Source organism: Pagrus pagrus (assembly GCF_965226575.1).
Source record: "Pagrus pagrus genome assembly, chromosome: 4".
Classification (NCBI taxonomy): domain Eukaryota; kingdom Metazoa; phylum Chordata; class Actinopteri; order Spariformes; family Sparidae; genus Pagrus; species Pagrus pagrus.
This window is the reverse complement of record NC_140188.1, coordinates 9,951,404-9,976,889: the sequence shown is the minus strand read 5'-3', so window position 1 is coordinate 9,976,889 and position 25,486 is coordinate 9,951,404. Positions and strand designations below refer to the sequence as shown.

At 40.5% G+C, this 25,486-nt stretch overlaps 1 protein-coding gene across 3 annotated transcripts in view; it reads right to left on the bottom strand.

Annotated features, from left to right (window-relative positions):
* Positions 1-784: 784 nt before the first annotated feature.
* Positions 785-25,486, bottom strand: part of rpa1 (replication protein A1) — a 28,431-nt gene continuing 3,729 nt past the window's right edge. For 2 of the 3 annotated variants that reach the window (XM_084351484.1, XM_084351486.1), the window contains exons 7-17: positions 25,295-25,412; positions 24,148-24,250; positions 23,955-24,023; positions 23,448-23,640; positions 20,944-21,080; positions 19,516-19,664; positions 11,875-12,004; positions 8,297-8,473; positions 7,372-7,479; positions 7,007-7,093; positions 785-1,547 (exon numbers count right to left, since the gene is read on the bottom strand). In XM_084351484.1, the coding sequence (XP_084207610.1) occupies positions 1,446-1,547; positions 7,007-7,093; positions 7,372-7,479; positions 8,297-8,473; positions 11,875-12,004; positions 19,516-19,664; positions 20,944-21,080; positions 23,448-23,640; positions 23,955-24,023; positions 24,148-24,250; positions 25,295-25,412 (1,373 nt within the window). In that variant the 3' untranslated portion in view covers positions 785-1,445. The remainder of the gene's footprint in view (positions 1,548-7,006; positions 7,094-7,371; positions 7,480-8,296; positions 8,474-11,874; positions 12,005-19,515; positions 19,665-20,943; positions 21,081-23,447; positions 23,641-23,954; positions 24,024-24,147; positions 24,251-25,294; positions 25,413-25,486) is intronic. The other variant, XM_084351485.1, reaches the window with a different exon arrangement.

The following is a 25,486-nucleotide window of genomic DNA, read 5'->3' as shown; positions in this document are numbered from 1 at the left end:
TGCTTCAAATGAAAGCTTACGGGATGCCAGATGTAAATGAGGGTAGAAAATAACTCCAGCCCCGACTCCCAGCGGAAACTGCTAGATTTACCCTGCCAGATGTACAACCTTTTTTCTTTTTTCTCAGCAGTGCTGTGTGCATCACTGAGGGAAATGTTTCAGTTTGGATGGCCACCAGGTCATTTCAGGCCCTTTCTGCAGCTGCTGGGAGAATGACCAGGTGAAGCATCACTGGCAACCTTTGACACCAGCTACAATAACTGACTTATGGTGTTATAAAAGATGTAGAGATTTATTGCGATATTTAGGAAAACACAGAAGAAGCACATCAATAATTAACCAAACAGCGTCAGCAGCGAGACGTGGAGAGGCGATCACAGGCAAAGTCAAATCAATATCTCCGAGCATGGCTGGCAAAATAAAATGAATGAGTCAAACTCACCTTTCCTTACCATTTAGAGACAGGTTTAATCCATCTCAGCACACTACAGGCAACAGATGCAGCACTCCGCAGAAACGAGATGTTATCACAAGAAAAAATGGGGAGGTGCAGCCTCACTGATGTTCTGCTTTAATACAACATGAAAGTCAAGTTTGCGGGGGAATCTGTTGCACATCTGAGCAAAACCTGAGGAGATGGAGGGCATTGTGTGCCAGGCCTTGAATAAATCCTCTACACATTGTGCAGCTCCTAAAATAAATAATAGACAAGTTTTCGTTCTCTTGTCGGGTCAGGATCAGGCGCTGTAGGGGATATTTACACATTCACACATCAGACATTAACTTGATTACAAACATCTTTATTTCGGGAGTTAATTGTCACAAATAAACTGAACTACAGAACGCACAGACAATTGGACAAACACCTTGTATCTACTTAAATAGAATGCAGTTCCTTTTCCCATTAAGTCTGCACTATGCATGTGTGTATGTGCTTATGTTTGCAAGTATGTGAGAGACGGAGGGGGAAAAAAAAAAAGAGTGGGAGAGTAAACGGTCTTATCAGGGGTGTGCAGGTCCAGCCAAGCCATTTTGAGTGTACGTCTGAAAGTGAAAAGAGTGCCGGGTGCTGTGCTGGTCTTCTGCTTAAAGCAGCCGTCGCCCCCACATGACCGCAGCACATGCAGGAACAACTGGCTGACTTAAGACAGACACAGTGATGATTTCTTTTGTGGCTTACTGACCCACTCTCTGCTCTGCTTCCCCAAGTAACAGAGAAAGGAAAAAATGCTGTCTGTTACATTCACCACCATCAACAACAACCAAAAGAAACAGGTCACCAGACATTATTTTTTAAAGGGGAAGCTGGACAGTTACAAGTACTCTGAAGACTCACAGTGAAGTAGAAAACAAAAACAACAACTTTTTCTTACATTTAGAGCTGTTTGTTGACTGTACAGAAACAAAAAGAAACCAGAACACGTGGCATTAATCACAAGGTCCTACTAGGCAGCCAGTTTCCTTATGTTCATGATCAACCTCTTGCTGTAGTCCTTGTGGTCGACGGACTTCACTTCCATCACTGTGGCCTTGATCCTGGATTCATCCTGTCAGACAAACGATAAGACAACATTTGTATTAGTTGGGCTAAATTCTCTGACCACTCCAACAAAGTAGGCAAGACTGAGGTCTATTACACATGATGACCCCTCTACTGCACATCTATGCATTGGTAATCTAATGCAAAGACAGACACACACACACACATCATATTGGCACCTTCTCTTCCACCCTGACAAAGTGTGTTAATGGAGATGTTTGTACTGCGTGTCTGAGATGTGCTGCCATTCAAATCAATGTTTCACACAAAAATAGAGACTGCAGCTTTTAAAGCCATAACCACCTCCACAGCTGTCTAGACAGGGGAAGGTCATGTCTACCAGGGCCATTATTCTCTGCATTTAAACAGAAGTTACACTCATTTGGTCTCCATTAATCCTCTGCAGCTCAATTGGGTGAAATGTAAATCATCCTCCTTTGGATCTGTGCCCACATTCTTTAAGAATAGCCCCCTATAAATCTCTCAGCTTGTTTTCTGTGATGCAAGAGAAATATAGATATATTATATTCAAATATATAAAATAACGAATAACTTCATTATAGTTTGATGAGGAGAAGAGTTGAATGAACAGGAATGAAGTGTCAAGCTTTACACCAATATAGATAAATGAGCCAGGTATGAAAAATTTAGTAAGGCATTGTTCAAAACAAATATGTCTCGTCTGACATTAGGAAACAAGTTAAAAACTATTTATTGTGCAGAAGAGGGAACATGTGTAGATCCAGTCAGACAGAAGTGTCTCTTCTGGAAATATCTTATAAAAATATTTTATAACGTAAAAGAGTGGTTCAAAGGTACTCTGTGGAGTTTTTCACCACTAGTACTGCCATTGAGAAATGTTTTTATGAGTTTGTAGGATCACCTAATTTATATCTGACAAACTGTTACCGACCTGAGATTTGTATTTACCACAGTGGTGTTGCAGTCAGAAGCTGTGGTGGGGTACCAAATCGTACCAAATGGCAATTTCCTCATAGCATTGCTTTAAATTTCCTTATAATGAGTCATTAGGAAAATTCCTCATGAATACACACATGCGTGTGAGCAATGCAATACACATTCCTCCAGTCGGTAGCTGTAACATGCCTTATAATGTAGCACTGCATGACTTCGTATTTTAAAGTAATCAGCTTTTTAAATGTTATTTAAGCAAAGAAAAATGCATTTAGCAGATGTGTCAGGCCTCAAGGATACACTGAACGCATTCTGGTGAGTAACACTGAATATAAACAGAAACAAAGAAACTCCACTGGGCACCTGTAAGTGTTGTTAAGCGCTGTCTGGTTTTCTAAAAGGTCGCCGGGGATTTATCTTGCAGTTAAAGAGATGCTTCACTTTGTGACTCGAATGTAATCATCAGTGCAGAAGCCTCAAATGTACTAACTTTAAGGGTGAAGGCCTAGTTAACGCCTACACACACGTTTGTGTCCCATCACTCTTGCACACTGGCACTAAATAACATTTTGGCGAAGGAATAGGGAAATCCATCAGGTTTTTCATTACAACAAGCACGTCTACTCCTTGTTTTTGTTTAGTTTAACCAAGCTTAATTAATTAGTCCTACAAGTGCGCACGACTCACATTCTTATGCTCCCTTCTGACCGATGTTGTAAAAGCCTTGAAATTAAATACAAGCACTAAGGAAATAAAACATCGTTCAAATCACAGAACCAAATTATAGAAGATGTCACGACATGTTACAGCATTTATATTGCCAATGTTATAATTTCTTTTAATCTATCACTCCTTCCTCAAAGGCTGGAATAATATCTTGCTCATCTTAAAGAAAAAACTGAATTATATACAAGGCAATTTATAACTGCTGCAGTGGTATCTTATGTTCACCATACACACTGAAAGTGATGGGGACTGTGATTGCAGTTGATGAGTGGGTAGGTAAGACGTGTGTGTAGGTAAGATGTGTGTAAATCTGTTAGCAGCCAACATCATACAGCCAAGTTGGGTGTTGATCCACACTTGAACAACCTGCGCGAGGAACAACACACACATGAATTTGTTCTGTTATGACTTCTTTTCTAACAGCTTCAAACTTGCCAGGAACACTTACAGCTAACAACAGCCAAGGAGAAACTAACCATTTCATACGTGCTAAAATGAAAAATTTCCTCTCTTGTGTAGCCTTTAAGAGAGCTGCGGGGATGAAGAGAGGACTGAAAATCGGCACAGACACTTGTAACCAAGCATCTGATGAGTAACTGAAAAAAGCAGTCAAATCTTTAAATCCTTAACCTATGTCTACCCTGTATATTTGATCGGGGCACACAGTACCCCATCAGTGTTTTTTACCCAGCCATGGAAAACAGCAGTAATCAATACACTTGCATGTTATATCGAAACTTAGGTTTTTGTAGGTACTTTTTTGTAAAAAAAAAATAGTGAGTATTAGAATTTCCCAACGTTTGGTGTTGTAGATCAAATGCTTCTTAGGTGTAAGTAATTGAGAGGATGAAATGAATAATTTGTCTGAATATCCACAATGCAAGGTAGCTAAATCAGGCACTTGTTCGGTCTCAGTTCAGCAGGTTTTTCTGGGAAAAAATCTACTTCTAATCTAAATCTAAATTCTCTGATTTCAGTTGGACTACTTGATATATATGAGATACACAGTGTGTCACTAGCGTATCTCGAGTCTCAATGTCAGGCCTACCCTGTAAAGCATATAGCATGAAGAGCATATTAGAAAATGTGAGATCTTAAACAACAAATGTATTAAGCTACAGTCTCATTTTGGTGCTTTTTAAAAGGGTTCGGCTGATTGTCTCTTCTAAACTACAGCGACTCTTCAGTGTCAGACAGAACATCCAGTAAAAACAGGTACTAACCCACCGTAAATTCAACACTGCAAATTTTGCCCATCGCTAACACACTGCCCCTGATATGTATGAAATTAAAATATCCCCAGAATAGTGCACCAGACTTCATCATATAATTAGCATCTTCTAAGTTGGACAGGATTAATAAATGAGAAAACATTAGCTGACCAGCTGTTTGCTTTCAAAACCACCACATCTCTGTTTGAAAGTGGGCCTACCGTGGTCAAGACTGGGCTGCAATAAAAAGCCTTGAATGTTCAATATCATTTTTTCATCACTGTCGTCCTTTTGAGACGCTTAAATCAGTTACAACGTCTAGACAGCCTACAGGGACAATGAGAGCTTAATAACGGCAAAACAGTTCCAATATTACAGCTGCAAGCAGACGGTCCTGATGTCAGGCAAGTTAAACATTTAAGACTGTCAAAGAGTCGAGTACTCAGTGGTAATATTTAAAAGAGGGTGTTTTGACAGTAATAACACATTTATCCTCTGACATTTTGAGAGTTACAACACAATTACCTTGGCACAATATCAAAATACCAATAATTTGAATGCCAAAACACAATTCTGATGTTGACTTGTGCGAAAATAATTACATTATGCTTCTAGACCACATCAATTGCACAACGGACTTGTTTTGATAAATACATTGTAATTAAATACACAGTTTTGATTTGCATCAAGTAAACTATATAAAGTGACATGGCTTTTGGTTTTCGATGGCAACCTATATTTATTCCTAAAAGGCTTTGTGTGCATTTGTTTATTTCAGAATGCCAGACAGACATTAAATATAGCTGGCAAAACTTGAATGTTGACTTTATCTTTAATATGACACAAGGCTCCTTCAACTGCGTCTGTTATGCTTTACAAGAACGTCGCAATAGTTTCAGTTTCCGTTCTGTGTGACTTTGAGCAACAAATGCATCACAGTACTTTAATTTGATGTTCATACTTAGAAGACGATCAAAGAATGATCAAGATTTATTGGTATTATATGTGATATAGTAGTAGCAGTAGTAATCATGGTGTTAGCTTTACCCAACTATACTGTATGTAATAATATATTCTATTGAGCCAGAAAGATTGATTCTTTAACTTTTAATCAAACTTTTATGAATTATTTTCAAATACATATATGTTGATTTAAAAACACTAGTTAATATAGTTAATACTATCAAAATACTGCAGGTTTTCTGTAAGTTTTGTTTTTCCTGTAAAAAGTTTTGTTTAAGCCTGCTACATAGACATTTTCATGCACATTGCGCGCATAAACGACATCAATGATTAGCTGGAGGCTAAACTCAAACTGTGATGGTAAAATCAAAACATGACAAACATTGCTCCAAACAGTATCCACCAGGAAGAGCAGGAGGAGAGTATTTCAAGAATCCCTGCTGAAACAGACGTTGACGAGCGCTGAAGGCTATTTAAGCAGCACCGCTGAAGCATTTAGAGCATATGCTAAAATTACATGTAGCAGCAAATGGTGCTAAACAATAAGAGTAGGCCCACACTACTGTATTTTAACATTGGTCATAATGATGGTGCTTAGGAGAGGCTAACATTTTCTGAGGTTGTACACAGACTTAGAGTCTTCAACTCGCTTGTTTCAAAGACATTTAACAGAAGAAGAAGGGGAATAACAATCTTCTCCAGCTTTAATATTGTACATGTATGCTAAACATGTGATGTCGTCTGCCTGCCTTATAAGTCAGGGTGACCTTAAAATGTGTGCTCTGGTGTCTTAATGTCATTATAATTCAAACTTTCATCATAATCCTCATGTGACTGTTGCAGGTCCTGTACTGAATTACACATGAAAAAAAAGGCGATGTCTTCAGCTCAACAAAGCACAAGCCTATCTATGATGCAACAGAATGGATGGGTGTCATTTACTGTTAAGGACCTGCTTAGTCCCACATCAAGCATATACAGCATTGTGTCAGGACAACGTGTGAGCGCTCAGCACAATGGCTGGCTTGTGGCACTGAGAGGCAGAAAATAAAGTGAAAGAGGGGTTGCAGGTGTCTCTGTTGAAGGAATATGGGGTTTGGAGGCAGCAGCCAATACATGCTTGTAGCAGTGCCATTGGCAGTTCGGATGCCACGCTGAATGCGACAGACACAGTGGCCTCTTCTGTGTGTTGAAGGCGGATGCAGCCTCTGGCGTGGCTCCAGACTTCCTGCTCAGAGTCCCAGCCCAATCAATTCTTTTATGCGCTTCCCTCAAAACAAACCTCTATCTGTGTGGCCTACAGGAAACAGTGACCACGACTAATCTGTGTGTGCATCCTTCACAAAGCCACTGAAAATGAGCAACATGCTAGGACAAACACTCAAGAGTTTTTTTTCCCTCGAGATTGCTTCTGTCAATCAAAGTAGGGTTGCTTTGTTTATGAATGGGAAAACACATGAAGAAGCCGTTTTTGTGCTGTGCCTCAGCTTCCAAAGGAATGATAGAAATACAAGGGACAGCAGCTACACTATTACTTCCTCGTGATTTCTACTTTACTGCAGCAATATGGTCTGACTGCAAAGCATGTTGCGATGAAGACAAACCTGCAGGCATTTTAATCAAGATTTATTACCATTGCTGCTTTACTTACGTTATACGTTTCTAGCTTCACTCTGCTGCGGAAGACAAAGGTGTTGAAGTTGGCTTGTTGGAAGACCTCGTCAAAGGCAGCTTCATTCTGAAATTGAGGGAAAATTTGATTTGATTTCAAGACGAATGCATTTTTAGTTTATCAAACATTCATCATAATTTCAAGTGCAAAATAAATAAAAACACTGAAAAACAACTCCTGTGATTTATGTAAGTAATTATGTCTGGAGGAACAAAGCACAGTAGGTGTCTTGAACACAGATTTGTTTCTGCAGGAGTGTGTGTTTGTGTTTATGTTTGGCAGTGACAAAGACTGAGGTGGCCATTTCCTGAGGCCAGTATTATATTTAGGAAGAGGAGTCTCACCGAGTCCTTGAGCTGCCCCAGGTAAGCTGCATTCTGGCCCAGGATGGCCTCTGCACTCTCCTGGAAGCAAGTCACCCACTGGTTGTCCCCATAATCTGCAATGTTGGCCTGTCAGATAATATAAAAAAGAGAAGGCAATAGTAAAAAGAAAAAGTTAGACAGATACACATACACAGACATAGACACAGACATAGATCAATGTAGCCATATTTAAATCTTGCATATTTTCTGATGGAGTAGTTGGCTGGATGCTTAAATATGGTATTTTCACTTGACACATCTCTCTGCTCTTAAAAAAATCATTTGATCCTCTAATTAGCCTATATCCTGCTGGCAAGCCTGGCAAAACACGCAGAGTCACAGCGCACTTGTGATACATACAGTGGAAGCAAATTCACAGCTTATGTGACAGCTTGTGAAGAATAACAATATGTTGACTGGTGAGTAGTATGAAACAAAAGCCGCTTATTTCCGACGCCTGGCTGCAGTGAGTTTTTGTATTCAATGTTGTTGTTTTTTAATGTTTGTGTGCAAACGAGCTGAGGAAAAAGGCTTATATTCGTGTCTCTACATGAGATTTACATCTGTAAAATGACAGACGACGCAGTATTGAAAGCTGCAGCAATTAACCCGACATGGCTCGGATTTAAAATCAAGTGTAAAAAATGTGCTTTAAACGTCTCTAAATTTAACTGTAAAGAGCAGATTGGGCCAATGTTGAACCATAGGGAGTGGGTCTAAAAGGGGAGAGAGTGGTTTGAGTCCTGGGAGACAGAAAGACAGGAAAATAAGAAGGAGCAGCAGAAGCATCTGCTCAGGACTAAGCAGGGAGAACAGCTATTTAAGATATGTGCATTAGCATATATGACTGTATGTGAGTGCATCTGTGGCACCGCTGAAAAAGTGTCAGACAGAAGTTACTTACAGAAAGGATGAGGCGGTACTTGAAGTTAGGGAATTCTTTATCGCACTTCTCACAGCGGAACATGCCATTCTGTTGGTCAACCACTTTCTTGTTGCAGTCTTGGCTGGGACAGGCCTGGTAAAGGCAGTTTTCCTTGCGCAGGTACACTATGGTAGCAATGCAGGTGTAGTAGTCGGCCTATAAGGGAACATAAACAAACAAACAAACTTCTAAAAGATGTCTTCTCTCTCTCTCACGACCTTTGTGTTTTGTATGTGAAACATGTTGACTGTTGAGAACCAGGAATAAAACCTGCATGAAATTAACATTAGGATGACATTTTACGGAGCATGTAGTGGTGTGCGTGAACCGTCAGAAAGCAACATTCGGGTGCCAGATGCACAAGTCACACTCCCAACCAGAATCCTAATGGCTCCAACACAAATGCAAACTAGCGAGGTAGCTGCTGCTTTTGAGCGGAGAGGCAAACTTTAGAAACCAGCTGCCTTCAGGAAACATTTCTTGTTGGCACAGAAAACACCTGAGCAAGTGACACAAATTTCACATCGGACGGAAATAGATGAATACAAAACGAGGCTCTGCATATGTTGTAAAGAGACGAAATGTTTTGACATGTTTGCAGATGAGTCACATCACCTCTACTTCTCTTGAAGGGCTCCCTCGTGCAGGGCAGGCCCAAATGCACACGACAGATAGGTGTTGCACCCCAACAGCTGATTACTTTGGACAGAGTCTTTCTCTACCACTAACCTCAGCTGTGACCACAGAGAGGAGACTGGGCCCTTGCATGCTTTGATAAAGGCCAAAGGGGCCCGTTTAGGGTTGGGGAGCAGAGCAACAAGCATTTAAGTACATCAACCAATCAATAATGCCACTATATTAATGCAGTACGGCCGCAGAAATCTATAGCAAGAGTTTTTCCAAACCTGGATGTAACCCTTAAATCACCATGTTAGATGTGAAACTATGCAGAGAGGAGCAAGATGGGGGGTGGACATCAGATAAACAGCTTGTAGATCCAGAATATATCCAGAATCTAGAATATATTCAAATTGAATGCAGTGAATCAAGTGATTTTCAACCAAACCAGAGTTGGTGATTGTTAAAACATAACAAGATGGTTTTGGTGAGTTCTACTTTGTTTCTGTCAAGTTGGAAAGTCTCTTTAAGACAATAAAATAAATGTTTCTGCAAATGGAGTCTGGTGGCTTTGGCCAAACGCAATAGTGGCTGTTTCTGGTTAAACAAAAAGGATCTTATTCTTTAATAAACAGGGATCATTTCCGTAAGGTTGTCAGACACTCGGAATAACAACCGGAGCCTGTCGGTGACAAAACAAGCACTTTAAGTGGGGGTACTTTGAAGGTGGCATATTACATTGCAGCATGTTTCATAACTGCTAGCAGCAGTGGCACCGCTCAATACTGGACCAATTTCTCAAAATTGCTGTCCCCATTAGTCACTTAGGCACAAAAACATGGGGAAATAGGGCCCAGGTGTGTTAACATTTAAAATATTTCTGTGATCCGACTTTTCTGAACCATTTTCATGGTCAAGACGAGTTTTTTTTTTCGAACTTTGTACAAGGTCAAAAGATACCTTGCTGAGTGGAAAAAACATCATCTTACCGACACTTCTAACATTTGCTAAGCGGGCGAACAAGGAATTCTCCCTACAGTACAAAGAAAATCGATTCCTTCCTCTCAGTTTTCTCCAAGCACTAACCACTGCTTCTGTGCGCAAAGGGTAATTGTTCCCAATTAACTTCTAAAACAGGACAATTGATATTTCATGTCAGTTTGGATAAATAAAAAGCCCCTAAGAGCGTGGTAAGCGACAGCAGCAAAATAAGAGAAAATCATCCTGTTCCAACACAAGACGCCGCTGGCTATGCTTTTATAATTACTGTTTTGATTTTACCAAAAACAACCCACGCATCAACCTCTGCTGCTTATCCAAAAGAGGTCCAATTAATCAACTAAATACCTCCTCAATTAGCGTGTGACTGAGTGGGGCTGCCACACTGGGAAGAGGACAGAAGAACCTGTTTCTCTCCTCTGTCACAGGTCTTTACAAATGCAGTGTCAAGCAAACAAGAGGAGGGTGACCAGTTACTGTCAGAGAGGGCACGGGGAATGTGCAATGTGGAAACTTGAGATTGTGACAAAGACTTTTTGACAGGGACAATTAATTGCAACAGACTTTGGTTAAGGGGGGTCTTGAGAGGCCTGACCCCCATGCCCCCTGTGTATGGGATGTCTCGGAGGGGTTGAGGACAGCATCGGCTCAGCTCCTTTGTCAGTACCGGGTCTCATCACACGCCATGCTGAGGAGGAGCAAGAGCCTTGATAGCCCAGGGTCAAACATTTCCTCCTGAACCGCAGGGAGCTAATGCCAGTAGAAGCCCTCCACCTGACAGGGGGGCTATTGCTTACAGTCAGGATTCGAGTGTGAAAGAAAAGAAATAGATGCGGCTGCATGAGCTGCATCGTAGACCTCCAGATGATCAAATCACTTAAGTGGCTACAATAACAGGAGGCATATGGAGGAACAATAAGCCATTTACTATCTGTGACTGGGAATCCTGCAGTTCTGGACGTAGAAGAGAGAATTGTGAGTGCTACAGAAGCAGGTCATGGTCAAACAAAGAAATCCTGAAATTATTTACCAAAACATATTTTTCACATAATTGAGAATGCTGATCCTGTTGAATCCATGTTTTATTGCATTTCTCTTTGTTTGAGCTCTCAGGTCTTTTTCCAGCTTCCAAATAGACAGTATAGCCCTCCACCTCCAACACTGTACTCGTCTTTTACAGCCGAGCAGAATCTTTGTGCCCTCCCATAATCGCTTGCATCTATTAACTGAGCTGGTCTTAATGGGATGTTTTCGTCATACTGTGATGATTACTAATGTGCAGCGCATGTTAAATTATGTTAAATTAGACAAGTTAAGATCTCTGCACAGGTCACATTATCTGGTCTGAACAATTTATGCACTGCGAGCACCATTTCCCTCAACAATATAAATATTTAAAAAAAAGAGGGAAATTAAAAAACACATTACTTATCTGAGGGCGGTAATTTCATTACAGAGGGCACCGAATAGAGCATACGTACTCTTTGTAATCAATACTAGAGATAAATGTGACATTCACCATGAACATACACCAAGACTGTAAGGGGACACCGACAATACAGGGGGATTAATGAGTAGAGGAAGATCGGGAACCTTTGTGTGGTCTTCTTTGAAGTGCACAAACCTGGTGCTACAGTGATTTTATGAGTCGATTATGAAGATTCATCATGCTGACTCTCAGCTAAAAAGTACCTTTGCAAAGCAGAGCTGTGAGTGACAAGGTTACACTGCAGCGAGGCTTTACAGACCTGCAGTGTGCACCATATACAAATGCAGCTTGACTGCGAGCACTTTCATTTTTGTTGTTTGGGATTCAGCACCAGTCTTTCAGTTTGTCCTTGAATATCTTCAAAGAATCATCCTTGAATAACAATATGTCTCGAGTTACCATATCTTGAATGTTTGAGCACGTCAAAGCCAAGCCGACCACGTGTGTGTACCTTGTCTCCGTGTCCCAGGTGCTCCGTCTTAACGTCAGATAGAGTCTTCCAGTTTGTGTTTCCACCGCCGCTGCCACCTTTCATCTCTGTCACAGACTCTCCTTCCATGGTGTGACCCTCCTTGTCATACCTATGTTAAACAGAACGGATACCGGTCACTGCTCATCTGACCCCAGTTGCAGTCAACCAAGTATATTGTAGGGCTGTAACGAAGGGTTATATCTGTTGATTGTGTCCTTGATTCATTGTTTAGTCCTCACATAGTAAAAACAAACAAGCAAAAATGTGTCACAATTTCTTAAAGTTTGTTCTCTCCGACCAGCACTCTAAAACCAAGATTAGAGAAGTTTAACCCTTTCATGCACTAATTATTAAATAAATTTTTTTTTTTTATGTTTTATGTTTTCACTCTTACACAACTGAAAAATGATGCCTGTAACTTTTTTCCCCCCATTCATTATTTTGAAGTAGGCACGTAAATGTCGACTGTCATTATTTTTCAACTCTATAAAAAAGATTTTATTTTTCTTGTACATCCTTTTTTTTGTGACTGACAATACATCTGTAAACTCAATGGATGTTACGCACCAAAGGATATATTCTGCCTATTGGGCCAATATTTAGACAGAATCTAAAGACTATTTAAAAAGAGATATTATATAACTTTTTTACCTTAAAATAACAGCTTCAAATTCATGTTGATGGTACAGTGTCTTGTAACAGGGTGAATGGTGTCTCTGTCTCAGCCACTCTGCCCCATATCACTTGTTTCTGCACTATGTAACTTCAGTGAGAGGGTAGGATCACAGCGTTACATACATGTTTACTTCAAGACACAAGCTTTCCAACACATAACATTGTTATGACGTAATGAGTTTTGTTTATAGTTAGCACCTACATTATGTCTGACAAATTGTTACAGACCTGGGATTTGTATTCACAACAGTGGTGTTACACACTTATAACCTTGAATAGAAAATAATATAGAAAGAATATATCCTTTGGTGCATAACATCCACTAGAGTTGACAGATTTATTTTCAGTCACAGAAAAACACACTTCTATGGTAGAATAATATTTCTTGTCCTGTCTGGTTTTCTAAAAATAAGACTAAACACGTATTCCAGAGGTACGTTGTGCATCTGGTCCTCCCTCCACCATTATGAATTCATGATGCCATATCTCAAAACAACAAAGAGATACAAAGACAATAATCGTATGAAATTGTGGACAAGTCTTTGGGGGGGCCTGCCACATGGTGATTAGGACATGGCAGGCCAACCTGAATGGTGAAAATGGCTTCCAAATATCTGTACACTGTTGGAGACACCATACATTGAAAATACTATAGACGATAAAGATAATTAGACAACATTCACATTTGTGAAGCAGAGACAATTTAAAAAATCGTAAATGATTAACTGCAGATTAATTCTTGGTCATTAACTTAAGCTTTCAGCTCTTAATATATTATATTAGTAGTTATTACTGCTTTTACCTGGATAAAATCAACTTTGGAAAGCTGCATTTCTACTTGAGGGATTCATGCTTGGTATGCCGAGGTCTACTTTTGCAGCTTTATTCATTTTAATACATCTGCAACAAAGCAAGGGACGATACGCTGCTGTTCACATGGCTGTCAACAGGCTGCAGGCTGTCCATTTAACTGTTAGCAAAAAAAAAAATCTTGTCCCAAGCAGAGCATCCATTTGTGTTTGTCAAAGCAGGGATGGCTTAGCTGAAAGCAAGGCAAGCTGAGAGGCTTGTGAAATGAATCAACAGCAGAGGGACAGATGAGCTGGCCAGGGTCAGGGCTGTTACAGTGATATCAGAAACCCATTTTCGCCCAATGTTCTCGGTAATTCAGGGAAGACAATAGGAAGGAGGAGAAGAGGGAAGGCAGGGAAGAAGGGGGAAGAAAGATGGGTGGAGGTAAAATGCAGTAGGGGGGAGAAAAAAAGGATCGGTTTAAAATGGTCAGAGAGATCAATAGAGCTTACTAATCTGTTGGCCACAAGGCAGAGTGGGGCACAATGGGGAGGTCAGGTTGTAAATACAGCGAGAGCATGCCTTGCTCCTGGAGGCATGACTAATTGAAAATATCCCCATTAACGGTTCAGAGTGTGGCCAGGGTGACGCACAGGCTGCCAATTTCCCATTCCTACTGACAAATGTGAGCAATTCTTCACGGTGGCACCAGATTCCTCAATGGTGTACCTGCGCCGCTGTGCTTTAATTGTACCGACCACTTAGGAGCTTGTGAAAAGATATTCTGACAAATCAAATCAGGTAAAATGGAGATACCGTTTTCCATCATGGCTCAACAACTATCCTGAGACTGATGTTCTGCAGAGGAGGAAGATGTAGTGACAACAAAGCTGAGATGATTAAAAATGCATCACACTTTAAAAAGGTAGGACTACAGACTAGTGAGGCTTCACAGTGTTACACGCTGCTCTGGACATCAGATTTGACAGACCTAAAAGGACTGTAAAAGGCTCAACAAGATGCCACCGTGACAGAATCTAGTTGCCAGGCTGCGACTGTTTCTATCATGGAGACAGCAAGGAGCACGGGAAACAGAAATGGCACAGCAGACAGTGATCGTGATGAAGGAGACACAAAGAGGACAAATTAGACCTGGCAGGAAATGTGCAACAGTCAACTGAAAGCATGCACATCCCAGCTCAGAGCAGAGTCAAACTATGTGCAGGAAGACAGAGATGGATCACTGGAGACAGACATGCATGTGCATGACATATAAATGTCAAATGTCAGTGTGTCGATGTGCGAGGACAGGACAGGAGCAGAGAGGTGTCAGAGGAAGAAGCAGGATGGGGGATGATGGGAAAGTCTCAGTAAGCAGAGTTCTCAGCTCCGGGCTAAGACTCTAATGCCTGGGCTGAGAGTGGCAAACACGCCACAAACACGATTACCACATGCTGTGTGTGCCTTGGTGTTAGCCACTTCATCAGTAGTGAGTGACATATGGTCCAACATGGAGCGAACAGTAACTTAAGAAGCCACATTTAGTTTATTTTAATGCAAACATGACTAAAAAACATGTTTTCCTTTATTCTGGCCTGGCAGAATCGCCGTAGAGTTTTTATATCTTCTCTTAATAGACAGATCACACAGGCTCCAATTGCAAAACCATTTGTTTAAGAAAACACTGTACAGTAGAATAAAAGTGCGAGAATACAGCAATTTAACATTTACATGTCATTCATAGACCCTAGGACTGTTCAGCATGCATCAGTAGACTCTCAGTGTGTCACAATAGTTGAATTTAAATGAGCTTGTCCAATACAAAGCTCAAAAGAACAAGTGTATCATGGAAAAACAGAACAAGTTGTTTTTATGCCACATTATTTTTCTGACAAAAGAAGGAATTTAAACAAACTGAACTCCCTGCTAACCTGTTGTTATGCTGTGTTTCAAATAAACTTGACCCCAGCATATCTCTATAAATAAAAGACATCATATTTAACAAATTATTAATCCCTCTAAGAAAGGGCAACAGTTTTTTTAATCTTTGTAAACCTTTTATAATGTTTTTAAAAATTGTAGCTTCCAACAGAGTATAAGTCAATAAACTGTCTATGTATCGGATCCGTTTCTGCTGTGTTGCTTTGCTATCGTCTTTCTACCCAACAGTGACATCTCAGGCTAACTGCTAGTTTTGGGTAAACTCAAGCTGTCATTTTCCTTAAAACAACATGTGTTACATACATGTTTACTTCAACATACAAGTTTTCAACATGTAACATTGTTATGACGTAATGAGTTGTCTGTAGTTAGCACCTACATTACATCTGACAAACTGTTACAGACTTGAGATTAGAATTTATGACACTCAAACTACAGGGGCCCGCCAAATCACACAAAATGCCAATTTCTACATTGTTTTGCTTTAACAGGTAAATTAGGTCTCCAACTAACGACAGTGAACTTTTTAAATAAAATTTTAGATGAATAACGTCATCGGAAAAGCTAATGTGTGCCGACTAAATTCCGATTGATTGACTAATGATGGAAATAACTGGTTCTACTCTATATGTATTGACTAAACAAGGTCAAACGAGGTCTTGTCAAAAACAAAACATAATATAGCGTAGAGTTAATTAACCACTGTATACCACTGAGCTGATTCAGTAGGTACTTTGACAGTTGTGACTAATATGAGTAAGCATGCAAATTTGGTTTTAAACACTCAGTGAGACAGTTACCAACTCAATTCAGTTAATAACTCTGCTCCACTAATTCAGCTAGTATTTCTTCCATATTTTTTTTTTCAAATCATTACAGCACAGGGAAGCATCTCGCTAAAATAACAGCCAATGATATAATGAGGCATTATGTTCACCAGACTGCCGTGTTAAAGCTTGTTTGCTTCTTGGCTGACATAATTACTGCCCAGGCTATATGATGCATCCTGTGCATGAGGAAATACTGGAGTCAAGATAAGACAGACAGTGAAAATGTCAGCTTGGACTTGTGTGACTAAATGAGTCGGTGGTGAATGTCTGAGGTTGACAGCGTCAAGCTCTGGGAACAAACATGACGAGGTGTAGTTAACAGAAAAGTGACTACCCTGCCTGACAGTATGGGAGAAGGTCTAAATGTGTCTCTCTAAATGTGCTGTTGCCACCTAATGGACAACTGCATGTGCACAGTTAGATGGATCAAAGTGTGACTGTGAAGTCAGACTTTTTTCATTGAAAATGTTTACAAAGAAGAACTTGGATTTAATGTCAAGTTGGCAACTTGTGTCAAGTAATCTCAATAAAAGCTGGTTGGGGCATAAAGTACATGCACACCAACGGCACACTAAAACCCCAGATTAATCCAACATCAAGATAATTAGTGCAGGGGGCAGCGTTCTTTTTTATAAGCACACTGGAAAGTGCTGAGCAGCACCACTAATACTCTGCATGAATTTGAGTCAACAGCCCACCAAGGATAGACTATTCATTTGAGGAAGTCCCAAAGGTCTGCGCCAAAACACAATCAAATTAAGGCGCCTCCGCATGAGTAAAACAATGATGTTTCAGCAGGCTTGGCTGTACAGTAAAGGGATAGAGGTAAAAGCTTTGGGTGCTTCTGTGCAAGATAAAAAAAAATAACCATTAAAAGATTCATTCAGAGTTTAATTGAATTGCTGCCTTGTCCCATTTTCCACAATTCACATTTTAGCATATGGAACAATCACTAACGGACACACGGTAGAGGAGTATCATCCTGAGACCCGAGCTTATCACCAGCACAACAAAACGCACATATATTCAACAGCTGGCAGACTTCCAACAAAAACTAGAGCTGCAACGATTAGTTGATCTAAAGAAAATTAATTGCAACCATGAAAATTTGCTGGTTGCAGCCTCTGAAATGTAAGGATTTGCTGCTTTTTTCTCATAATTTATGACAGTAAAAAGTCTTTTTTAACTGTTTGTTGGACAAAAGAGGCAACTTGAAGATGTCACTTTGGGTTCTGTCAAAAACAAAATCATCATGATAACAATAATAATAAACAATAATTGACAGATTAATCGAAAATAAGTCAGTTGTCAGTTAGTTGCAGCCTGGATGAATACACGCACTAAAAACGCACTTTCCCTTACTAGATATCTCTAACGCAGCTTTAAAATAAAGATTAATAACTAAAGAGGCTATTCTCTCCATCCTCTTCTCAGCATGAGGCCGGCGACAGCTCTCAGAAATGCTGCATAACGATCTCGTCTTCACGGTTGTTCTCACTCGGATCGACTTGGATCGAGAGTAATGAGTCAGGTCTGGCATCCTTCCATCTGTGACTTTTAAACTGTTCATTAGCGGATGCTTGCAAACCTGCAGGAACCCATTGTCCAAAGAGGAGCAATATCGGCCAAATGCTCTTCTGCATTGGATAAACCAATACAAGAATTTAATGATGGCCATATCTGGCTGTTCAAGTGAGAAGTGACTGGACAAGCCTTCCATCATTAAACAGGAAGGACGTGCACAGGGAGAATAAAAGGCCTTTCCAACAACAGGGATGTGAATATGTGACTCAGGAATTAATGGTGTTCAGGTAAACGAATGCAGAAGACCCAGGAGTGGTCCTGATAATGGAGCACTTTTTTATCACAACGTGAACACAAAATAATCCCATAACAAAGAAAACCTAACAGCAGCAGTTGGCATTCTGAGAAATGAAATAAATTAAAAATATTCAGAGAAGCCAGAGGCTGAAGCTAAAACTATCATCAAGAAATTACCATGAGCCAAGACATCTGATTAAAGAGGCACATTTTAGCATATTTTGTGATTTGCCTCCATCTCACCTCTAAAGTCGAGTCACATTTCACTGCTCTGATTATGCAGATCAGATCCTCTGATCATGTATAAATACTCACAGCTACATTTGTCAGGGCGGGAAAGGAGACTGCACTAGACTTGTCACAAAATAAATGTGTTTATTGTCTTTTATTCCTCAGTGCAGAGCAGACACTTGTACTGGGAGGTAAACAGATGAAATGTGTTTGATGGAATCGACCGGATCTCCACTCACAAATGGAGACATTTGCTTTCATGTCAGAGAGGAGGGCCAGACTCTGCCTGTTTAAGTAAAATCTATAAAGGAGGATGGATCAATCAGTATGCCACAGTGCTGGAGTGAGGTAGAGTATTAACTCCCGCCTTGGTCCACGTGGCCTCTGCATCATATATCAATCATGTGCGACCTGTACCACTTCATACAGCTGTCACTATAAACCTTAACACCACACACTGACCAGATGATGTCTTTGTTAAAAAATAATAGACAACAGAAATGTCTTTTATTCTAACCTCTGACAAAATCCATGCATGCAGAGCATAGTTATTTTTGGTCGTGTTGTACACCAGGGAGAGGAAATAATTTAGAAAAGAAGGAATCGAGGAACTGGCACATGAGCCCGAAGAAAAGATGAAAGCTTGAGTCTTAAATGTTTCTCTCGAAAATCCAACTGAAATTCTTCAAGGAATAGAGTCACATGCCTTAATTGTGTGAACGCACTATGCTACCACTCTGCATTTGGCTCTTGTACTTCTAATAAATGCAATATGCATGACTACATGTACACAGTTCACCACAGCAAAGAAAAGATACCTGGCCTTATTTCCACATAATCCTCTGTGTTCAAGTGAAAACAAACATGAGAATATGTGCACTGCACCATCACACACACACACACATACAGTAAGAGAAAAACATAATCACACATAAATTAGTCTGGATTTCATTTCATCTGGAAAGGCGATTAGAGGAGTAAAAAACGCATTTACACAGATTACGTATGATTTCCATTTATATGTAATGCTTCATTGAGGCACCCCCCACATTGTGGCTAATGGGGGAAAACTAATCTTGATAATGAGAATCAGAGCATGCACTCTTGCAACTTGGGAAATGGAAACCTGCCATTTAAATCTTATCACTACTTCAGTTTCAACAGTGATACTTGCATCACAGGCGGAAATAAATACAGGAAATCCTTTTGCCGTTAAACGTAAACCGTGTTTCATACTTGCTATAAAAGCCCTCGGCCATGGGTTTACAATTGCTAGAACATATAAGCAATTTTCTGCACTGCATTATCTATGAGCATCAGGTTCACTTACCAGCCTCTGAGCTTATATGCCTCAGGGATGTCTGGGTTGATCATCACGGTGCTGCTGAAGGATGCAGAGAGGGAGCGGCCTCCAAAGTCAGAAAGTTTCGCCCCCTTAATTGCTATAATGGGCTGTCCAGAGCCATCAAACTTTTCTGCCTACACAAAGCAAGAGACAAAGGAAAGACAGTCATTAATACTTTGTTGTTACTTTTGTTTGGATTTCATTTCATTTATTATGGTGTGTTGGTACTTTTTTACCTTTGTATTACTAGCCTATTTAATTTCCCATTACTTTTCCATCAAATGTATTCATTTTAAAAATATTTAGGCACACATTTCTGCAGTCATTGTGTTATTTTCTCTTAGCATTTCCCTCCCCCATATTTTTCCAAACTTGTATTTTCTTTCTACATCTTCATAAATGTCTGCTTTTAATGGGAAATTCATTTATTGATTAAGCCCTTTCTTTTTCTTTGTTTATTTCTTCCTGATATTTGCAGTTTCAGTCCTCCAAAGCTATGCACTATAAACACATTATTAATTTCTCAGTTCCAAAATGACTAGTAACTTGATTTTCAGTTTCATAGCTTTTCAGTGCTCCTCTCAATAATAACCTGAGGACACCAACTGAGAAAAAACAATAAGGGAGGAGGGGGCAACATTAAAGCCCTTAGCGATGAGGGGAAAATCCAACACTTGCTTCTTGCAATGCCATTGTTCTTTATAAACTATACATCTTGTGTACCTCAGCTAGTCCCTCTGGTAAAGGGCTACCTGTCGAACAAACAAACAGGGAACACTGTGCTTCTTGTCAGGAGGAAAGAAATGGTGGTGAACTGAGCACAGTCCCTCTGAGCCACAGGTAAAAATCAACTGCAGGAGGACAGTTACTTTATCACCCTGTGACAGGGAATTCAGTCGACACTTCCAACCACATACACCTCCATTAAACACTGCACAGGTTGTTAAATGCCTCTGACTCTGCTGCTGAATAGTGATCAGCAAATGTGTTGAACAACCCTTCTCATCAAACACCTATCTGACAGTCTCAGCAAAAAGTAAACCAAAACTTCACAAAAGAGAGCACTTATTTTAGGCTCTTTGTATTGCAGGTGCTAACGTCTTTGTGTTCACCTGCTGAATGTGTGATCTACTTTAGCTTCAGTTATTCATAGTAATTGTAGCAAATGATCACCCTCCGACGGCGAATAAAAAAGGTCTTATGGTTAAAACAGTTTCACAAATTCTCTGTTATTAAAACTGGTTGTTCTCCGATGATTAACATTTGAAAAGACAAGAGTTCAGAGAAGATAGCATAACTGTTACAACTGACATGTTGAGGCATTATAAGGCTGATATTGACTCTTCACCACCAATTTAAACGACTGCACTACCGTATTACATCTTTTATTCTCCATCTAATGTCTATACTCACTTCCTCTCCCCAGAGTGTGACAGCCACCACTTTCCCAGACATGTCCATCAGATTGAGTGTCCTCTTGGACACTTCTCTGTTGGACTTAGTGGTGAGGCGGGTCACTTCGTCCACACTCTTACAGACTCCAATCACATCTGTAGCGGGAAACATGAATCAGAACATTAAAAAACATTAGCAGTTGACACTGGATCTATTTTTCTCTTCCCGAACTGATTGACTCATGCATAGAGAGAACCACATATAGTTTAATGTCCAGATAAACAGATTATTCCCACATATACATATCATAAATATTGATTGTGGCGTTAACGTCCAAGGGTCACTCTAGGTCTCATGGTTTCCAGCACAAATTGGCTCTTGGGAAATAAGTGATTCATTAATTTCACATCAGGTGTGAGGTCACTGGCCTGTGCGCCTGGAACTAACATCCATAATGTAGGAGAAACTCCATGAAACGGGCTTTAATTGTTTCCACCAATGCACTTGAAGCATACTTTGTTGACTAACGCAATCAAGCATTAAGAGTGGCATTGCCAACATTACTCATAGTCTAAGGTATAAACCCACAGCCTCAGTGAGCTAAGGGTTTGTAAATGCATTAAACCATGATGAAGAAAACTTAACTTTGATGCCGACTGCTATGTGGGAGAGAAATTACTCAAACAGAGCTACAAGCCACAGTCTTCATTAACACAATTACAAGCAGACTAATTATTATCACTTCATTTTACCTGTGACAGCAGGTTCATTTTCTCACCAGCTCTGCGATCGGGCCCAAAGCCAATCTGCACTACAGGCTGTTACTGTCACCAGTTTTATTAATACCACTTTTATCTCTCTGCTCGTATACTGTAATTACCTCAACCTCCCAGCATATCCGGCTCTACTTTCCGCTACAAACTATCCTCCGCTATAGCTTATTATTGTGTGGTTAGGACCACCTCAGATGGCTGGCTGGTTTGTGCTGGAGAGAATTAGGATCTGTTTAGGCTCCAGTCCTCCATAAAGGGAAAGCAATGTGCACTTACGCACCAGGAATTATTGAAGACACAAACATAAGCTACCTGTGCTTGATGGGTAATGGCTCCTCTGCACTGTGCTGCACACCTCTGCTCTCTGTACATTTGTATAGAGCGCAGGATACATCACGGCATGATATCATCACGGCATGATATCATCATCATCATCACAGCAACATCAAACTTGATGTCTCATAAAATCAGTTGGAAAAATGTGGCCACCATTCAAACTGAAAAAAACAGCTCATACTAGACAGATCATCTCATCACAACAATGCAGCATAGGAGCACACTGTGCTTCGAGCTCTGCCCTGAAAGGGTTTACAGGGCCTGATACTGAGTGACTGACATGACACAGTGTGTAGTAGGGTAGGGCAAGTATCTCAATAAGTCTCAACTAATAATTCGGACCGACTAGCTGACTGTACACAATATTTTAGGGCGTTAGATATGACTTTATTTAGGAGGTGTAGCAGTTTGGGAGGAACAAATGAGGCTACAACTAAAAGGAAAAAACTAAAGTAGGACCAGAGATGTAAGATGAATATCAGCCCGAGACTCGGATATTTATATGAGTGGCCATTAATTGGTACTGGTTGACAAAATGTATTTCTTTGACTTGGCAAATGCAATATTAGACGAAAGAAAGAAAGAGACAACGAGAAAATAAAGACAAACAAGTTAAAGCTCTAATGGTGGCCCTCTGCCACACCTGGGTAGAGCCACACAGGCTAGACTAGACAGCCAAAAACCGTTTCAGGAAAAGACAACACTACTGCAATTTGCAACACATACTGCAAGGGTTCTGAGAGGAGGGAAAGTCTATGAGTTTTAACGCAGCAAATCTTGTTAGAGCTACTGAACATTAAATCATCCATCTTCATGCACTACATCTTAGCCTCCAAACCACAAGTGTGATTAATCATCAAGCTATTAACTTATTAACTTTAAAATACAATTGTGAAATGATCAATTATATTATCAGTGACGGCTGAAACATTCACGCCATGCATCCCTACATACTGTGAGCCTGCTACAGAGACAACAAGGGATGAACTGATCTAATATTTGTATTCCTCCACTATATATTTTCACCTGTTGGGACTGTAGGTGAGGTTTATTGAACATCTTACACAGGCCGCTTTTAAATGTTTTATCCAGCCGTTCACTTTGTTACAACATTGAACTATGCAAGGGTTTAAATCTGACAGTTTAAACCTGAATCAAAAGATACTTGAAATATCGGGAGAAGCATTTTCTAATAAAGACATCCAGTTTGAGGATTCTGCACAACTTTTACAGATACATTTTCAGGGCTATATGTAGGGCTTTCTGTCTTGGCAGTATGTCATGTCTTTGTGTTTGTACTTAGACTTAAGCCCAGTTTAATAGTTTTGTCTCAATACAGTCTGGAAACATGAGAAGAAACTGATTTGACGACACAGGTTGGGTTCAGAAATACTTGTTTGTATTACATCTCACCAATAATGGCATCTTTGTCTCTGTTCCCCAGATCACCGATTGAGACAAAGTCACACTGCACCATGGGAACATCACAGCTGTCCTCGCAAGGGATGATACTGGTCTCTCCATTGAGTGTCATCTCATAGTCATTCTTCACTGATGTGTACTGCTTGTTGGCGATCTTCAGGGAGCCCTTGGAGACATAGTAGACCTGGCCCGTACAGATGGATGAACCTGGTGTTAATCACAGATCTGGGGAGCATTTCACCTTACTGAATGGTGCAAACAAGATACGACTTCAGACAGTCGTATCAACAAAGGCTGGCAGATGATCATAAGCCGCTTATTGTACGGGTACAGTGTAGCCAGATGACTCATTCATAGTCTCCGTGGTTTTAACTCACAAAGTACTGGCAGCTGTTGCTAGAACAGTCAGCCGCCAAATCCGTCTCCAACAGGACAGTGAAAGACAGTTTTGGCAGAAAATTACAAACTACTGTATCATTATCTGGAGGAACGTCTCACCTTGCCAACCTCAATAAGGTCAAAGTACTTGTCCACCTCTTGGTTGAAACCAGTCACTCGGATCTCTCCCTGTAATAAAACATTGCATTTGGTTATATATTAAAGTAGGTCAGGCACAGTGCAGGATTTCCAGCTCTTCACATCTTGTAGGTTATTTACATAAAATTAACAGTGAGAACGCAATAACACTCACACTCTCATCCACAATCTCCATGGAGAAGAGTTTGCCATCACCACGAGAGTTGCTCCATGTGCGGATGCTGCTCTTGTTGGTTACACGTGCACGTACGGTCCACCTATCGAACAGAAACAAGTCAGAGGTTATTCAGGTCAGTGTTCATTTTTAAAGCCCCTCATGGACCAAGAATGTAATCTTTTATCCAGATGTATTCATTCACCAACTCAACCTTTTAATAACCTGCCCTCTAGTGGTCCTGTGGATTAATGGCAAAGTGTATAGACGACGCAGAACATGCATTATGAGCCCCTGTTGTCCAGCATTTGAGCCGACAGTAGACGTAGTTAACAGTGCCAAATCGATGTCTGTGTAGTAAGGGTGAGGGACAGGACAGGGGTGTAACGTTATGTTATGCGTGTGACGCTCCAACGGGAGATTTAAAAAAGGCAGCTAGCTTTTAGTTAGCAGCCAACTCAAAGAAGACAAGCACCAACTAAAAATGCTTGCACAGTGGGGAGACAACTAGGTGTGGGACCGCCTTACTCGACCGCCTTACTCAACCGCCTTATAACAGGTACAGGTAGCATGCCATCTAAAAAGAAATTTTATATATATATTTTATCGATCACACACCGCCTTTGTATGGTTCAGTGTAAATAAACAAAGGGGTCATGGTCTCCATTGCTGCAGTATTGCACGATCTCTGTGTTAAAAGGGCTATTTATTTATCTCATCTGAAACAGGCTTTTCATGGACAATTTGATTACTCGTAGGAGAGAAAAGCACAGGTGTAGCTAATGAAATTAAAGTTGGCTCAGTTACATTAGGGCATGCCAAGAAGTTAACAGCATAAGTCCTGCACTGGCGCTTTTCAACAGAATGCAGTCATTAGCACTGTTATCAATAACACCTGTGTTTGGCAGATCCACATGTGAGAAAGGAAAAAGGAACGATGCTGTTGGTGCTGCAAGGTGGAACTGTGAAACAGGAATGATCACAGTGGTTCATTCTTACTTTTTCTTTTTTTTTTTGGTTTCTCTGAAAACATGACAGCCAGTATTATACACACCGCTGCGGACGCCATTGTTTTTTTATACTCTTGTTCCTGGAAGTCGTTCCCAAGCTGGCATGACATTTCCCACTGCCTGGAAAACATACTCACTTGGACTGGTAGGGGTTGAGGCTGGCGATGGGCACTACTTTGGAGCTGCCCCCTGGAGTACTGGGCATGGCAGATGGGGCCTTCTTCCCAAAGTCTTTACTGAAACCTCTGTTCACTGCTGGAGGAATGAGGAGAAAAATAAATGATCCATGAAGAGCAGTGATGGAGAGGAGTCAAGAGAGAGGCACATAC